This window comes from Calonectris borealis, chromosome 7 (genome assembly GCF_964195595.1).
Source record: "Calonectris borealis chromosome 7, bCalBor7.hap1.2, whole genome shotgun sequence".
NCBI classification, from domain to species: Eukaryota; Metazoa; Chordata; class Aves; order Procellariiformes; family Procellariidae; genus Calonectris; species Calonectris borealis.
In genome coordinates, this window is record NC_134318.1 from 23,600,854 (window position 1) to 23,618,885 (window position 18,032).

At 43.3% G+C, this 18,032-nt stretch overlaps 1 protein-coding gene across 1 annotated transcript in view; it reads right to left on the reverse strand.

Annotated features, from left to right (window-relative positions):
- The window catches only part of ARHGAP22 (Rho GTPase activating protein 22), a 141,190-nt gene that overhangs the window by 25,006 nt on the left and 98,152 nt on the right, over positions 1–18,032 (reverse strand). Inside the window, exon 4 of the mRNA XM_075154600.1 lies at positions 15,164–15,292. Within this exon, the coding sequence (XP_075010701.1) occupies positions 15,164–15,292 (129 nt within the window). The remainder of the gene's footprint in view (positions 1–15,163; positions 15,293–18,032) is intronic.

The window sequence follows — 18,032 nt, forward strand, 5'->3', positions numbered from 1 at the left end:
TACAGCAGTACATACACCCGCGCCTGCATGCGGTGCCTCACAGACAGGCAGTTTACGGATGTAAAGATTGTGTACGTGCTCACCTGCACAGGTAAGCGTCTGCTTTTACCTTCCCACATTCATGCTTAGGCTCCCATTTATCTGTCCCTCTCACACATGAAAGCACTGAGAAAAAATCATGGGCAGACATTCAGAAATGCATATGCTTCCACAGCACAAAACACACACAAACCTATAACTCTTTTTTCCCCTCCCCTGGCCCACCCAAGCACACACTACGTGAATTACTGCAGCAGCAATTGAAAAAGGAGTTCTACGTTAGGAGCTGTACGTGCCTAAGAAAAGATAGTCCCTAACAACTAAACAATCCAGCCAGACAAAGCATGCAAGAATGGGGGAAAGGAAAGGAAGCGACAGATAATTAGGAATCAAGAGAAACTGATGAAGTAACTTGCCCAAGGTCACACAAATGGGTCTGTGGTAGAACTTGGTGTCTTCTGACCCCATTCCCCACAAAGAGCAGCCTCCTTATACTAGGAGCTGATTGCTCTCATCCACATACATCCTTTTAAATATTCTATGTAAAAGCAAACAGAAACACACCTCCCCATCTTCAAATGCTAGCTTGGCATCCGGTAGTATTTTTGGCCACAGACTGGGTCCTTCCCACTCTTTCCCCCTTTGTAAAGCCAGCTCCTTTTTTGAATTCTTAGCTTCTTAGCTTCTGTCTGAGGCTAAGCTCAAATATCTGCTCTGCCTCTAGGAAAAGGAAACCATAACAAATCTAAACTCTGGAAAATCATCTCATACCTCTCGTTCTTGTGCAGCACTCCGCTACATGACAGGCGCTGAGCTTCAAGCAGAAACCAGGCAGTGTCAGACAGCAGGAGCGGCAGAGAAAGAAAGTCCTGACTTCAGGCATCAGACACATTCTGAGTCCCAGCACTGGCAGCTTTCCATTCACCCGGCGCTACAGAGCGGAGAGCAGCCGATCTGCCCTGGGAGATAATCTCGGCAGCACATCTGGTCTTAGCTCCGCAACTCGGCATTAATTATGACTTGTGCAGAAAGCATTTGAAATATCCAATGAGATGCCGAGCTCCCTGGCTCCCTCCGCACGGGAAGGAGAAAGGAGAAAGACAGGCAGGTAGGGTCTTGCCCACCCTCGAAGCTGCCGCCAATGTAAACAGCAGCTAAGTATGGGTCACAAGTTTTAACAAAGGCATCCCCCATCGGCTCTGTAATATATTCCTACTCTAATTGCTTGTCAGATCTATTCTAGATAGCTGGAAAAGCTGAGCAACAGTTGCTGTCTGCATGCCACACTCTGGATCCCTTCCTGATACAGGCAATGTTAGTTGTGCTGCAGGCAACCTGGTGCCCTGGTGTGGCCTCTGATCTGCTTGCAAAGCACCAGAAGCAGAAACCTCATTTTGGAGGGGAACATCCCCGCACTTTAGCCTTAGCGTGCTCTGAGAGTATCTCCACAGCTCTGGGACATGTTGGAAAGTTTTTACACGGCTTAGAAAAAGCTACAGTCTTTGACCTTTGCAGCTTTTTTGTGCTTTACCTTTCCCTTGACAGAGAAGTTGCCTCATGATGAATAGCTCAGCTGAGTAACTGGTAGGGGAAGGACCTACAAGCTCCTTTCATGCAAACCAATCACCAGGACTTACTTGCAGGAAAACATTCACCCCCTTGGCTCCTGCTGTCAGCGTAAGGAGCCTGTAGTTAAGAAAAATGCTTATCACACAATGCCCCATGCAGTTATATAGAGATCAGCCCTCCATCCCATTCACAAAATGCTCTCATGTGACTGCAGATCTGCAGCAGTCACCACCCAAAACCTTTGCACCAAGATTCTGGGGAATTTTATCACGTTTGGCTAACTTCATCTCCCTCTGCAGGAAAAAAAAATATTATCCCTGTCTGCAGCTGCTTATCTGCTTCTGTTATTAAAATATCATGTCTGTGGTCACTGTATAGACCACACTCATCTGAACTTAGTGGCCTCTCACTTTCTTATCTACAGTGTGGCTCAGTTTGACCACACACATCAAAGAAGATACTGACCCAGTAGTCAAGCTCCGAGATTCTAGTCACTGAGACAGCGTTGTCCCACAACTCAGGAAACTTGAAATCAAACTCTGTCTCTACATTTTCTATTTTGATCAAAAACTCCTGAAGAAATGACTGACTGTCACTACAGGTGAAGGCAGTACCAGGATCAAAAGCTCCAGTTCTTGAATGGCATAGTAGTAAGTATTCCTTAGCTATTCAAGGTATACCTTGAGTAGCAAGGTATTGCACAACTAGACACCAGAAGCCCAGACAATACACTAGACAGCATTTAAAGCCCACTAAAGAATATTTGGAAAGTGATGGAGATCATTAAACAAAAGGTACAAATGAGATCCTGGGTATTCGTCACCCTTTTTTTATCCTCTCTTCCCTTGTGGTGAACACAGCAGGCTGCAGGTTAGGGAGAGCCTGCCCACAGTGCTAACTGGCGAGCAGGACCAATCCTCTTCTGAATGGCCGAGACACCATCAGGATTTTTGGCACTCTTCCCTGGAACAATTTCTCAAAATGTGTCACGTCTGCTAATAACATTATGGAGCCTGGGACTCAATGTTTGGGATGGCAGCCCAGGAGATAGCAAATGCAGACTTTTATTCTTCCATTCACTTCTCCATTTCTGTTTTCCAACTCTCAAAACACAAGAACAAGGAGGTATCCAATGAAATAGAAAGTCATGTTGTTTAACATGGATATTGTTATACCCAAAGTACAATTAACTTGTGAAATTCACAGCCTCTCTGTGTCCAAGGACACAGCATGACTCAAAGCATGATTAGACTTCAGCATAGCTTATAATACCGCGAGTTGTATGAGAGATGACAAAGACAATGTAAACTCTTCTCCAAAGAAAGAGCAAACACAGCTCCCTGGTGAGAGAAAAAAGCAGAAGGACACATGCTTGCTCACATGAGCATCACAACTAAAGCATAAAATGGCAGCTGCTTCAGTGTTGTTCCCTGTGCATGGTAACTCTGCAGCTATAGGTGTCCTGTGAGAAGAATGCAACATTGGGCTGCGTATCTACACACTCCACAGTTATCATCTATCTCCTTATATGAAACAATTCTCAATCCCTTTCAAAGCATTGTGTTAAAAATCATGTCTGAGACCACAGAATATGATGAGACTGGAGTAAAAAATAACTATATATATATATTTAATTTGTCTTTTGTGTTTTGAATTTCCAGGTCACACTTGGATCCTGCTTTCTCTGTTAACCACATTTCTCAAAAATGAAATCCAAGATTCACACATAATCACTGGATTGCAGGGGCTGCAGGCTCCAGAAGTATACTTGATACTGCAAGAATAGCAATAAAATCCAGAGAGCTAGTCACATTGCATAGAAACTACCATCAAAATTTTCACCTGGAGATCTCCCCATACACATGTGCCAAGGAGAGAAGGGGTAATGGAGACTGAACTCCCTCTTCTCCATTGGTATGAATTTGTTTAGCTGTAGAGAAGTTTACCCCTGGGCGGATCTTATTTTCCTAAAGAAGAACTTAGGTTTCTAAAACTGTTTAGCAAGTAAATCTCACATGAACTTGCTGCTGGGGAGCTGGAGGCATTTTCTTTCCTGGTGTCACTGTATGGAGAGAGTCCTAGTAATGCTCTCATGAGCTAGCACCACCGCAGTTATTCTGCTGCAGGTACCAGAACAGGGAGAAAGCATCTTGCCTGTACATGTCACTACAAGCCTTGAGACTGGTTGGGAAGTTCACTACAGCTCACACAACCTCTGAAAATCCAGGCATGTTCTCAAGCTTGGCATCTAAGTCAGGTCAAATTCAGTCTTGAATCTGGTTGCAACAGACAGGAATGGTGAACCCGCATGAACTCGGAAAATATTCCTCCTCATCTCTGATTGTGAGCAAACTTGTTGGCTTGCACAGCTCTAGCAAGTGCCCATAGGGTGCGGGTATTTTTAGACACTGGCTTACACAGAGTATTAGCTAATATACTCAAGCGGACCTGTCTGAGGGAGCTCAGATCTAGGAATTTGCTTCGTCTATTTGTACAGAAAGGACCTAGTATCAAAGTTGGAATCAGAGCTGAAGTTCCCTAATTTTCAAGTAAGTTGAGCCTCGTACAGACTCATTTTTTTAACACAGGCAAACATGGGCACTTGAACATCTCCTTGTATCTGTTGAAAGCTGGCAGTGAAACGGCTACAGGTGATCAGTCACAGGGCTGAACCCAGCTGGAAAGATTTCAACAGTATGTCCCCTGAGAGAAAATTTCCCTTCCAGTTTCCTCCCTCCCCAAACACTTTAGACAGATCCTTCTCTGACCAAAATGATGTCCCCACACCCCTCCCCTGCTCTGGGCTGGGGTCTCAACCTTTACTGGTAAAATGAAATCTTCTGAGAATAAACAGGCTTCTGCTTACTGACTGATAAACTAGGTCACCCTGGGTTAAAAGGTTAGCAAATAGCTATGTTCCTCCTTCTATCACAGTTGATTCTGCCTAACCTGTGTGATGTGTCTTCCCATCTCTCTAAACTATGTCAGGAAAGGAACTGACGGAGCAGCACTGTAAATTACCCTGCCGGGGACTCTAACCAGTTTATGCTCTAAATGGAGATTGTAACTGTTTGCTCACAGAGAAAAGATGATACACAGACCTAAACATCACTTAACCACAACATTCTGAATCCAGAGCCAAACCCCTGTGTTTATTGGTCTATTTCTCTCTAAACAAAGGCAAGAGGCATTTAGAGAACAAAACATCAAGAGCAACAAAAAATGCCTTTTAGCAAGCAGTGATCTGGACAAACGTGCCCTGGAAAACTTCTTTCTCCCCACAACATAAGAACATCTTTTACAGAACTTTTTATTTACTGACTCTTGCACATGCTTGTCTACATTTAATAGATAGCTTCCATAGACTTGACTGAAACTAGTCTGTAGAAAGCATCTGACCAGCAGATCTTCTCTTTCAAGTGTGCTGCATGTTGATGCCCCTCCCCCCCGAAAAGTTTTACAAAAATTCTGGGTGTTAGTAAGTAAAAAAAATAGTTATGACGTAGTATAATTGTTACCACCAGTGTCTCATCACTAGAGAAGGATGAGAATTCCAGCTGTGGCTTCAAATGCAAGGATCATGGAGTCCGAAACCTGTTGCTGATCCTTATCTAGTACAGAATGAAACAAGCCACCTGGATTTCTGGCCATCCTGGAACATGGCAGGGCCTGTGATCTAGATTCACAACCAAAATTTAGAAGACCACACCCTTTTATCCATTCAGAAAACCAAACAAACTTATGTTCTCAAGCCTTCCCATATCCCAAGCCTGAGAGGCTGATAACCTAAGCATAATCAGTCACTGAGAAGCAGGCAGGATCAACATTGAACACATGGGTGCTTATCCAAATCAAACTTCATCATAAATACCTCTGTCAATATGTAACCTGCAATTGTAAAACTCACTACCAGGTAAATTGTATATGGTTTCACCTGTTGCTTCCTCAAACTCAATCAATGATTAAAATCTGTTAGCTAATTCCCACACCTTTATCCTCCACTATCTAACTAAAATTCTCATATATATAAAGCATATAAAGCTCATATTAAAGCATAATTTATACCTTCACTACCCAAGCATAAAGGTCATGGTCTAAGTTCTAGCAACAGCTGAACCTGACCGGCTGTGCTTGGGGAGGGGATGGCATTTAGCTGCAATTTGTAAAATGGATAAAACATTTCAGTAAATCTGCTAGCCTTTCAGGAACACTTCTAGAAGAGGTCAAGGGCTGAATGTTCCCTTCCCTGACCTGCAACTTGGAAGGTAGGAAGGGGAAATTGCAAGACCCATTACATGATGATGGAGGAGAAGAAAAAAGGACCAATGTGGGGGGTAGAAGGGTAACCTTTACAAAGGAAACAGGAAAAGAGAGACAGGGTGAATTTCTTTCTTCTCAGCTCCTAAATGGTTAAAATTGCAACTTGCAAGGAGCAGGCTACCATTCCCCTTCAGTAAGCACATATCCTCATAACATTCATCAAAGGACTAATATAGAGAAATTAAAATACTTGCCTGCAAGCTGAGAAACACCACAGGAACATGTTTGTCCCATTAATCATACACTGCCAGGACGTGCAGTGAGAACCATCAGTGTTTTGAAGACTGACAGCTTTCAAACATCAAGCATGAATCTAATGATTACAGGAATGGTCTCACTGAGAAACTACCAGTGTAGGAGGTGGTACTGGTCAGACTATGTGCTACAGGCAGTAGTCACCAACAATGTAACAACAAATGCACAGCCACTATCACCTCTCCGTGGCACTTACTAGCTGAAGAGAAGAGGAAAACAATCTGTTATCGAAGCAAACACAAGCCCTATCATATTTTACCTAAAACTGGATTGTTCTTAGTAATACAAGGTATGTGAAGCTAATGACTCCCTCCAGAACTACTACTTTGATACCGCAGGTGGACTTATCTTCCATGAACCCATCTAATTCTATTTTGAATCCACTTATTTTTGTTTCCACAACACCTTGTGACAATGAGTTTCATAATTCAATTGTGCTCTGCATGAAACACTTTTTTTCTTGGTTCAAACCTCATGACTGTGCACTGTTCAAATCCTCCTTACATTTATTATTTTATCCATCAGACCTTTCTGCAATCTTCTCTTTTCCAAGACCCTTTTCAAAGTCATTTTTTTGAGGAAAGGGCTTAAGTTGGATAGATTTTATATCTTAATTGCTTACACAACCTCTGGAGTACAAGACCAATTCAGGGCAGAACTTGTATTAAAAATTCTACCCTGAGCTTGAAAAACCTTTTCTAGCACAAGTTTCATCCAAATGGAAACATTCCCATGTGACGTTTCATTTTATCAAATCAGCATTTCCCAACCAAAAAACATTTCATCAAGCAAACCCCATGAAAAGCTTTACCCTGCTCACCTGCAAATGTGACAGAAGTAATTTCTATTTGTAGTTTTTCTCTATCTGCTCTCTGGTTGAGCAGAGGCACCAAGAAGGATTCTTGCTCATCTGCCTGTCATTCCCCCGCTCTGGATGCCTGCTCTTTGGTGCCCAGGACTGTCCACGCTAACAGACAAAGTACTACAAATTCATTCACCTGATACCAAACTGCATCATCCTCAGAAGCCACTGGAACTAAGCTGGTTAATGACAGCTGGAGATACAGCATTGCAGTGCAGAACTCATGCTGCTGCCTGGGGTTTTTGAAACCAGTAGCGGGGGACTTGCCCCTCTGGCAAGCCCTGACACAGTACTCCAAGAATACCCATTTCTGCTCTGCGATGACGAGGCCACTGCATGGTCTCCACTCAGAGCCCAGGTAAGCTTGGGTACTGGTACCAAGTGTCACTTAAAGCCTTTAGCCAGCAGCTTTAAAGGTGAAATATATGCAAGGAGTGAACTAAAGAGATGTGGAAGTTATTAATTTTATATGGAAGTGGAGCAGCCATCTGACTTCTAAAGGTAGGATCTTCAAAAGCCGGTAAGGAACACCTTTTGCCCTTGACATGCTTTAGTTTTGCTTTTAGTTTTACACACTTCCATCAAGTATTTGTACACACTGATAGGACCCACTCTGAACCTTCTCTGCCCCAGGCTAAACAATCTCAGCCTTCTCAGCTTCTCTTAGTATTTCACTTGCCACAATCCTTTAATCATCACAGTGGCCTTTCACTGGACTCACTCCAGTAAGCCCACGTCCTTCTTGTCCTGGCGAGCTCAGAACTGGACAAAGCACTCCAGATGTGGTCTTACTAGTGCTGAGGGGAAGGCTCACCTCCCTCAACCTGCTGGTAATGCTCTTCCTAATGCAGCCCAAGAATCCGTTGGCATTCTTTGCCACAAGGGTGCATTGCTGGCTCATGTTCAACTTGTTGTCCAACAGCATCCCAGGTGCTTCTCTGCACAGCTGCTTTCCAGCCGGTCAGCTCCCTGCCTGTACTGTTGCCTGGGTTTATTCATCCCCAGGTGCAGGATTTTGCATTACTCTCTGTTGAACTTCGTGGGGTTCCTGTCCACTCATTTCTCTAGCCTGTTGAGGTCCCTCTGAATAACAGCACAACCATCTGATACACCAACCATTCTTCCCAATATCACCTGCAAGTTTGCTGAGGGTGTACTCTGTCCCATTATCCAGGTCATTAATGAAGCTGTTAAACAGTACTGGCTCCAGTATCAGCCCCTGGGGTGTACCACTAATGACTGGCCTTCAGATGGACTTTGGGCTGCTGATCACAATCCTTTGAGCACAGCAGTTCAGCCAGTTTTCAATACATCTCACTGTCTATTTACCTAGTCTGTACTTAATGAACTTGTAAATGAGGATATTACAGGAGACAGTGCTGAAAGCCTTGCTAAAGTCAAGACAAACAATAATCACTGCTGTTCCTTCATCCACCATTTCATCATAGAAGACTATCAGGTTGGTCAAGCATGACTTCCCTTTCATAAATCCATGCTGACTACTTCCAGTCACCTTTTTGACCTTAATATGTTTGGAAATGATTTCTGGGTTTGTTTTCTCTATCACCTTCCCAGCAACAGAGGTGAGGCTGACCAGCCTGTAGTTCCCTAGGTCCTCCTTCTTGCCCTTCTCAAAGATAGGAGTCTTCAGGGACCTCCCCAATCACCATGTCTTTTCAAAGATTATCAAGAGTGGCCTCACACATTGGCCAGCTCCCTTAGCACTTGAGGATGCATCCCGTCAGGTCCCATGGACTTCGATATCCAATTTCTTTAAATGTTCTCTAACCTGATCATCCTCTATTAAGAAGAAGTATTCCTTGCTCCAGGCTTTCCCACTGGCTTTGGGGGCTAGGGGATGATGAAGACAAATCTTACCAGTAAAGTCTGAGGTGAAGAAGGCATTGAGTACCTTGGCCTTTTTTATGCCTTTTGTCATCAGGTCTCCTGCCTCTTTCAGTAGTGTGCCCATATTTCCCCTGGTCTTCATGCCTGAAGAAGCCTTTCTTGTTGCCCTTCACAGCCCCCACCAGATTAAACTCCAGGTGGGCTTTAGCTTTCCTAAGTCCATTCCTGCATCTTCAGACAGTTTTTCTGTATTGCCTCTTAGGTCATCTGTCCCTGCTTACGCTTCTTCTATGCTTCCTTTTTAGGTATGAGCTTTGACAGGAGCTCCTTGTTCATCCATGCAAGCCTCCTGCCATCTTTGCTTGGTTTCCTGCACATGGGGGAGGACTGTTCTTGAGACTGAAGGAAGTAATCCTTGAAAATCAACGTGATCTCCTGGACCCCTCTTCTCTCCAGGACCGTATCCCATGGGATTCTTTCAAGCATATCCCTGAGAAGGCCAAAGTCTGCTCTCCTGAGGCCCAGGGTTGTGATCCTTCTATTTGCCTTGCTGAACGATGCCTTCAGAGTGGCTCTGTTACAGATAGTCATTGTGACCTCAAGCAAGTTACTTGATTGCTCAATACCTCAGATTCCTCCTTTACAAAAAATGAGGACAATAGCCTTTCCCTACCTTAAGGCTGCGTCATGATGGTAAAATATGTTGGTCATAAAGCAGTAATGGAAGCCCCAGATATATCTGACAGAGATAAGCTAGAAAAAGTAACTTAATCACATCTCAGAAACAGATCTTAAAACTTGCTCTGTTGTAAGTAGTTTCGGCAGCAATATCCACTCCCAACTTACTTTAGTTCTACTCTGTGTCTCAGTTTCTATATCCACTTGTGATACCTTTGCTTGGGGTAAGGCTAACCAGCACCTCCTCGCAGATGATTCATATCTGCCCTAGTCCTGGGCAGATATCTGAACTCATAACCCCCATCATCTTTCTCTTCCTCTTCCCTTGGTTGGGCCCATCTCCCAGCATGAGACAACACTGAAGAGCAAACACTGATAAGCTGCATCAGGCGCCAGCTGTCTCTGTGCAGAGATAATGGCACATATCAGGCACAACAAACACCCAGCATGACTCCCCACACATCTGTGGGAGCCTGCACAAGGGAAGCCCACCCTGCCACCTAGTTGAAGGGGCTCCTCTTGGCCCAGCTAGGAATCCTACTTGACATTGTCACTCTGGGAGAGCCCTCTAGCAAGACAGGGAGCAGAAACCTCCTCTCTGTCTTCACACTGGGCAGATTACAGAAGCTACCTCCCTGTTCTTCACTACTGTGGTATCTTAGCATCTTAAATTCACTGATACGATTCTATGCTCATGATGCTCTTACTGGAAAACCCCCATCTTACAGGTGGAGGAATTAAACCTCAGACTCCCAAGACTTAACATCATATCCTAGCTCCTAAACAGTCTGGCATCCTGGTGGACATGCATCTAATACCAATATCTGACCCTTCAAAACAGTCATGTTTTGCTCTCATGCAAATGTTATCTGAAAGACATTTACTTATCTAAAACAGGATACCTAATTAGGCCTATGTAGGGCTATTCTTCCATTAGCCACAATGACATTGAGCCAGGTATTGAATTACACCTCAGAGACTTGTCCCCTAGTTTGCAGCTCTCCCCTAATACAAGACATGGTCGGCACAGGGCCCTGGTTGCCAGTAAAAACATTCTCTGCACTGTTTTGGCTGTCAGAAGAAGAAAGAATTCGCACATCGTGGTTTATCTATATGGAGAAGAGGACTGGAATTAATGATCGTAGAGGGGCTTCCTCAGCGGACACTTCTTCAGAGCCCACCAGTTAAAAAGTGACTATTCCTCCTGAATGGAGAAACCATTCACGGAGCTCTTGCAGCACAATTACTTTGTCACAGAGTAAAGCTCTCCATGTTTGCCTAAGGGAAGCACATCCCTTCCAACTGCTTCATCTCCCCTCCATCACAAGGAACTGATGAAAGCTTGGGATGAGGAGGAGGAGAAATTGGGATAAAGTAATGGAGAAAGAAAGGGGCTGTGACATGCATTTCTGGCAGAAGAGCAAGGAACTGCTCATGGCAAGAAAGAATATGTAAACAGAAGAAAACAAACACAAACATAACACAAGATTAACACAGAATTATTCTGTCCCCATGCAGTGCTGGTTGTGTGCTGAGCTGTGAGAGAGAGTTATGCCACTCTGCTTTCAACTCAGGCACCAAAAAACTCAGCTTTTGTACCCTATGGCCCAAAATTCAGTCCTAGACACACTATGTTTTACATCTGATGCAAGACAAAAATGAGGAAGGCATGCCAACTGAGAGGTGAGCAGATGGAAGGGGATTTCCTTAAAGTAGCTGTATTTCTTCAGACTAGAAGTACAGCCCCACCGTACATGTACAGAGTGAGGAATGACCTCCTCTCTCCCCAACTACACCGAACACTTTCAATGCATCCCCCTTTGGAGGACACTGGCAGGCTCACTCCCACTCACGCCTATGGCCACGAACCCTTTGCATTTAGCACTATGGTACTGCCACAAGCACTCCATATTAAAGAGCAGGTGCAGAACAGCATGACTGTAGGGCACAGAGGGACTCTTCAGATAAACTTTTAGTGGTGTAAACTAGAGCAAAATTTGTTCATCATGGAGGTAAGACTGATCATAGGGAAAAGTTTTAATTACCTTCTGTCAGAATGTGCTCCAAAACTCACTTTTATCAAGCCACTGTGACAAACTCTATTCTTAAAGACATAATAAAAACATACAGAGTACTCTCAAATCTCAGTTTACAAAACCTTCTGCTCCAAATGAGATGGACTAGACTCAAGAATTCAGGAGCTTGAAACTCAGGGAAACTTGGTAGAAATTATTTTCCCCATAAACAAGACAGCTCTTCTTCAAAAGACTTAGGAACTCTAGGATTTTATTTTAAGGCCACATTTGAAGTGTATTTCAAAGCACACATTCCATATGGCTTTTAAGCCTGAATGTGTCTCCTATTAATAATTTGGGATCCTCAGCAGCTTTGGGGAGTTTTCTGTTTTATTTTAAGAAGCCTTTGCTGTTCACCTTTAAACACAGTTCATGTGCCCGCAACAACACGTAAGAAGATACCCTCAACCTTTTTGATTTATGTTTCTTCAATACATCAGCAAAAATTAAAGTATGGCTAAGCCTCCCCTTTTATCTTGGCATAATTCATTTTTACACCATATCATCCTTCTCCAGGGCTGGATATTTACATATTAATAATGAAGCCTGCTTTTTAATTCCTCCCCCCCTCTCTTTAGCTTCGTATATTAAAAAGTGTCGATAGATAAGACTTGGCTCTCAAATTAGTGGTGGTAGCAAAGCAGAGTTCAAATTATTCAATTAAAACACAGAGACAGCTACGTTTACTGTCCTCCCACATTTGAGCTAAGCTGGGATTTCACTCAGAGAAATTGCCCTGCTCTGATTCTGGTGGAGGAGGAGTAGGTTTGATCATTTCCCCAAACTGGCTAAAACCATTTGGAAACAACGGTTTGAACATCTTAACTATTTCCTAGTTATTGATATCCTATAAATACTTTGTGAAGTGCAAAGAGACTGAGGATGCAGCTCCATAGTTTCTTTAAGCCAATTTATGTGTGGGTTGCAGTCAGAATGAACAAGCGTGCCCTCTTCCACCCCATCATCTCTCCTCCACCCCACCATCTCTCCCCCTTGTGTTGGAACTACAGCTGTATGCTGCATGGTTAGCAGGGTCAGGGAGCCAAGCCATCTAAAAACTAATCCTCCCCCCTTTTTTTTCCTGCCAGGTCATTTTCTACTGCACAGCTGCATAACCACTAGTACTAGCAGAATGAAACGTGGTGGGAACACATGGTTGCAAGGTGGGAAAAGACCACTCCTGACAGCAGCTAGCACTTCAGTCAGCTCAGAGAAGCAATGAAACCATAGCATAAGAATCTGTTCGTGCAGCTTGGACTACAAAGCAGACATAGCCGAGCTAGCTTTAGACTGACGCATTTGAGTATTAGGGCAGAGAGCTCAGGCCAGGCTGACCGCCCAGGATGTACCCATGTTCTTGAGTAGTTTTCATCCACAGATAGAGGAAAAACATCAATACACAATTGCAATTCTTTACAACTCTGCAAACAGCAGTGCTTCTCTTCTACGGGGCTTAAGCCAGCTCTCACCAACAGCCGAAGCATCCTTTACACTGACATTGATGGAACCAGATCAAATCTGTGAAAATAGCAACAAACAGCAGCTGCTGTATTCCCCTCTTTGTGCTGCTGTATTCCCCCCTGCGCTGCCCTGCTGCCGCATGCTCATGATTTCATTCTATGGTTTTTGATATATCATAAAGCCCCAGTTCCTGGAATCAAAGGTAAGAATAAGAGTATCTGCCTCATTTAAAGGAAAACCAAAATGTTATCCGATAGCTTTGCAGAGAAGTTTAGAGGTACAGAAAAGGAGCAGATTAATTAGGACAATACTGCCCCCATACAGAAACAAAACAAACAAAAAAAGAAATCCATCCCTACCTTTATGCAATCCTCATGTTTTTGTTTTTAAAATCTTAGGATTTTTAATTATTTATTATTTTAATACTTTAAAAAAGATGCTTGCTCTGGAACTATTCCAAGAGACTGACAAAACATGAACACCAACAAAAAAGAAGCCAAATTGCACTGATTCCAGCAGTGCTGACGTCGTGCCCTAAAGAAGGAGGCTGTTGCTGGAACGTGTACCATTTGTCATGACAATGTCTCCTTTCTCCTCACACTATTTATTTGATGCACATAGCAAAGCTGTAAAATACACACTATAAGGTCCACTACAAATGGTCACAGAAATACCATCTCTGAGATTCTGAGACTTCTGATGGAGGAACTGGAGGGACCTGCACTGAGCTCAGAGTCTAAAAGACCCTTCACTGTGAACTGGACTTCAGAAGGAAAGCAAAACAAGCACATACTCATGTTTGAGGAGAAATCACTGTAGAGCAGTTTCTACCAGTGAAAAGGCTAGTTCTGCTCACAGCACAATAACATCGCATGCAACCTCTCAGAATCAGATGCAAGCTGCCTTTTGTACATACACCCTTCCTGCTAAGTGAAAGAAGGACCTAGGAAAAAATTACATCATCAGTGGAGATTGTATCTCCTCCAGACAAACCAAATGCTGTACACAGAGACTCAAAATTTTAAGAGTCACTTTAAAGAAAAAAAAAAAAAACCAAGATAAAAGTTACTAACAAACACTGGGTCTCCTTAGTGACCTTGGGGTATTTGAGCCTCCCTCAATTGTATCAAGGTCACTTTTTTTTCCTCTAGATCCAGGAAAACTAGTAAATTCATTTCAGCAAAAGCAATTGTACTACCTAACCCTTATCTGGCACTTTTTTATCTGTACCTCTCAAAAGAGGTCGATATCACTATCTGCATACGTTACCACTATTCGCATGAACTCCATCAGTAGCACACAAAGCACTTCAAAGCATAAAGTGTCCAGTACCAAGCTAGTAGCTGCTATCACCAACAGCGAACCCAGAAGAAAACATCCGTGTACCCTTGTTCTATGCTAAACCACAAAAACACCTCCTATCTAATCTACTGACTTGAGAATTTGAAGATTGTGGTACAATATCAATTCTGAGAGTCTGGATTTTTCATCCATTTTAACTACAGAAATTGTCAACCGCTGTATTATTTTACAGGTGTTCACTCAGCCTGACCCTGTTGTTCTTCCTCAAGCTACACCCCCACTGAAGCCAGTGGAAGCTTCGTCTTCTCAACTGGCCCTACATTAGCTAGATGAAAAGTTTTGCTGCCTCTGGCTGTACAGAGGTTAAAGGGCATCTGCCCTTGTGGTAGAAATTTGAGATAACTGGACACACTCCTTTACGTCCATAAGGATAAGAAAGGTCCACACAATAGTTCGTAATTAGCTGTAAAAAACTGAGTACTGACAATAGTCATATGTTTATTATCACCACCCATTTCTGACTGAGAGTCAGTTATACAGTCTGGATGTGCCCTCCTCTCCCATTCCCTTCCATCCCCTAGCAAAAAAAAAAAAATCAACCCAATCCCCTTGCTGCAAAACACTTCAGACAATCAAGAGCTTATCTAGGCATCTCAGTGATATTACAGTATTACACATATCCTAGTATCACAAGAATATGTTTTACCTTGAGGCAAATGTTTTAATTTATGTGCATGTGAGCTATTTGCAATACCTCCACCAAATGGAGCCCATATAACCCGTCGGATGGCTTTCACCCAATCTTCCATTTCATTCTGGGAATTAGCCATGAGCAGGAAAGCCTCATGATTGACAGGCATCTTTTCCCGGTCCCCCGCAGCACCTGAAAGACAGAATGCAAATCTCTTTTAGCATCTAGTTCAGAAGAGAGCAGCCAATGTTTAAAACCACCAAAAGTCTGGGTCAAAATGATCAAATGATTATTTTAATTGGGCAGTTTTACACACAATTCCTACTCATGTGCTGCAGCACCCACAAAGCACAGGTTGGTAGAAGATCAAAGCAGAAGTGCAAAATGTGCATTTCCAGTGTGGGAACTTGGAGATATTGTACCTGCGGTCCCAGCAATAAGCAAAGTGAAAGCGCAGGCTGTATGACCCTACAGGAAGAGTACGAAATTAATTCCACATACCTGTGCTGAGGTATTGAGAAATTATTACCCAAAAGGGGGACCAAGTGAATCGCAAGACCTTTTAGTGCTTGAGATGCAGAAGCCGCAAGATCATCCGCTTTCCCCAAGTCCCTGGGAATTTCTAGTCTCAATATAGAAAAAGAGACCCATTCTGATTTTTGGATCCAATTCAGAAGGAAAATTTTGAAGAGGAGTTAAGACTTGGGGATATGAATCCGACTCTCCCACTTGAAATAAGAACTTCAGGAGCTATTAATGTTGGCATGCAATATCTCAGGAAAGTACTGACCAGAATATCAAATGCACAGAATATCCAATGCACTCAAGCTGTCATATACATCTGCCACTTGTGGATACTCCAAGACTTACATTTTCACCCTTATTTTCCCGTATTCTTTTTAGGTCAGCACCCACTTCAGTCAGTTTAAATCTTCCCCTCACCCCTCATTTTATGTTCCAGAGCTGGACACAACCTAATGAGGCCCACATAAACACATAAAAGCTTTATTGGAGCAGCCTCTGTATAAAAAGGCTACTGATCCTGTCCAACACAGCAGCTGCATCACTAGTGGCCTGGAGCTTCTCCATCACCATGGAAACTGCCTTTGGCTTTGCTACAGAGATAACATCTTAGCCGATGTGTCACTGTCATTTCCACGCTTACATGGCTTTCAGTACCTACTGGCAAGCTAAATCTGCCAGCCTGCACTGAGCAGCTGAGATTGCCTGTCCATGGAATTCAGAGATAAGAGCAGGATGATGGTATGCAGTGGTTTCTGCAGAACTGATTTAGCGTACACAGAATGTGCGCCTCCTAAATCCTCACTAATCTGGGGAAAGGAGCAAGCTGGGAGCTGCCTGCAAGCCAAAGAAGTACATTTTCTTGCTATTGTTTCCTGGTCTAGACACACTTATGGATCGTATGCTGATTTGCAAAGCACAAGGGGTAAAATGAGATGTGTTGGGAAGGATTTTGTGGCTCTCTGAGAAGCAATTCACTGAACTGGGAAACTGAGGCAGGCTTTCAGTAAAGAAGAGAGGCAATGGCCACCTGGGACTAGGCATGCAGCTTAAGAAACAAAACCCATGATGCTTTTTCTCCGCATGTATCCAAATTCTGCTTCTTTCCTCATAGCATCCCCTCGGACAGTCTCCCATTTTGAATTTACTGAAGGATTCATATTCCTTACAATATATGAAGCAGAACAGCTCTCTAGTTGAAGGTTAGGATGCAGGCATCTGAATAGATCAATGCTCCACCATACTCCACTGCCAAGAGAACATCATCCTTTGCATACAGAACTGTCAGAGCAGGAAATTACAGTCTGTGAAACTCCTACCACAGCCTAATTCTTTTACCAACATACTCAGACTCATGGTGAAAGCAGAGGTCACAAGGTCTAACTCTTGTACCTTAACTGGCAGACCTATTGCCATATGCTTTGACAACCAAATATCTTACAGGAGATAAATAGCAAGAACAAGGCTTTTCACAGCCCTCAGCACACATCAGAAAGAGGGGTTCCAGATCTGGCATCTGGCAGATAGATGGTCTGAGCTCAAGTGAGCTCTTCGAAGCAATGAAACAGTCTCAAAAAAACATGTACTGTATGGTTCACACTACCAGCAAAAAACTGAGCTTGGCCAAGGTAAAACACAGATCCTGTTCTTAAATTTAAAGGGACCCAGCTGAGATCTTGGCCACCCAAGCCATGAAGGACAAGAAGAGACCAGAGTCTTAGCTTAGAATTAATTACAGACCGCAAATTTAGTCCGAACAGCTGAACTAACACATACAAAGACTGCCATACGAAGCATAATAAGCAGAGAAGGACGAAGATGACTTTTTATTGGACTTCTACAGAAATGGTGTCTCAGCATCTTCCCACTGAATCACTGTACCACAGGGATCTGACTACAACTCCTGTTCCCCTAAGATGTTACTTTGGACCAGCCAGCTGCCTTCTAAACCTTCGTGGGCTTTTTTCACGCAAGCATTCAGGGAAAAAATATTTACGCTTCTATTTGAGTCTGTAAAAAGTAAAAACAGGATGGGAAAAAAAGATTCCTGTACACGCTAGACCTGAGACTCCGCCAAAAACTACACAGAGCTCCTCTGTGGTTGGCTTTCCCCACTGAAACTTTACATAGGAGCAAGGTCATGATCCTACAAGCTGCCTGTGGGAGAATCAGTAGTGACTAGTCACATAAGTACAAGCAAACAAAGACAATTCCATGCACGAAAGCTAGCTTAGAAACAAGAATGCACTCCAGAATTGCTTCTTACAGAAAGCCTCATATGTTAGCATGACATGAATACGCAGTGGCAGAGCGTGCAGACCCACCTATAAACTGGTTTTTTTTTAAATAACATTTTAATCATCAAACCTTTCCACACGTGGCTAGCTCCTTTCACTACATCCTTGAGGCA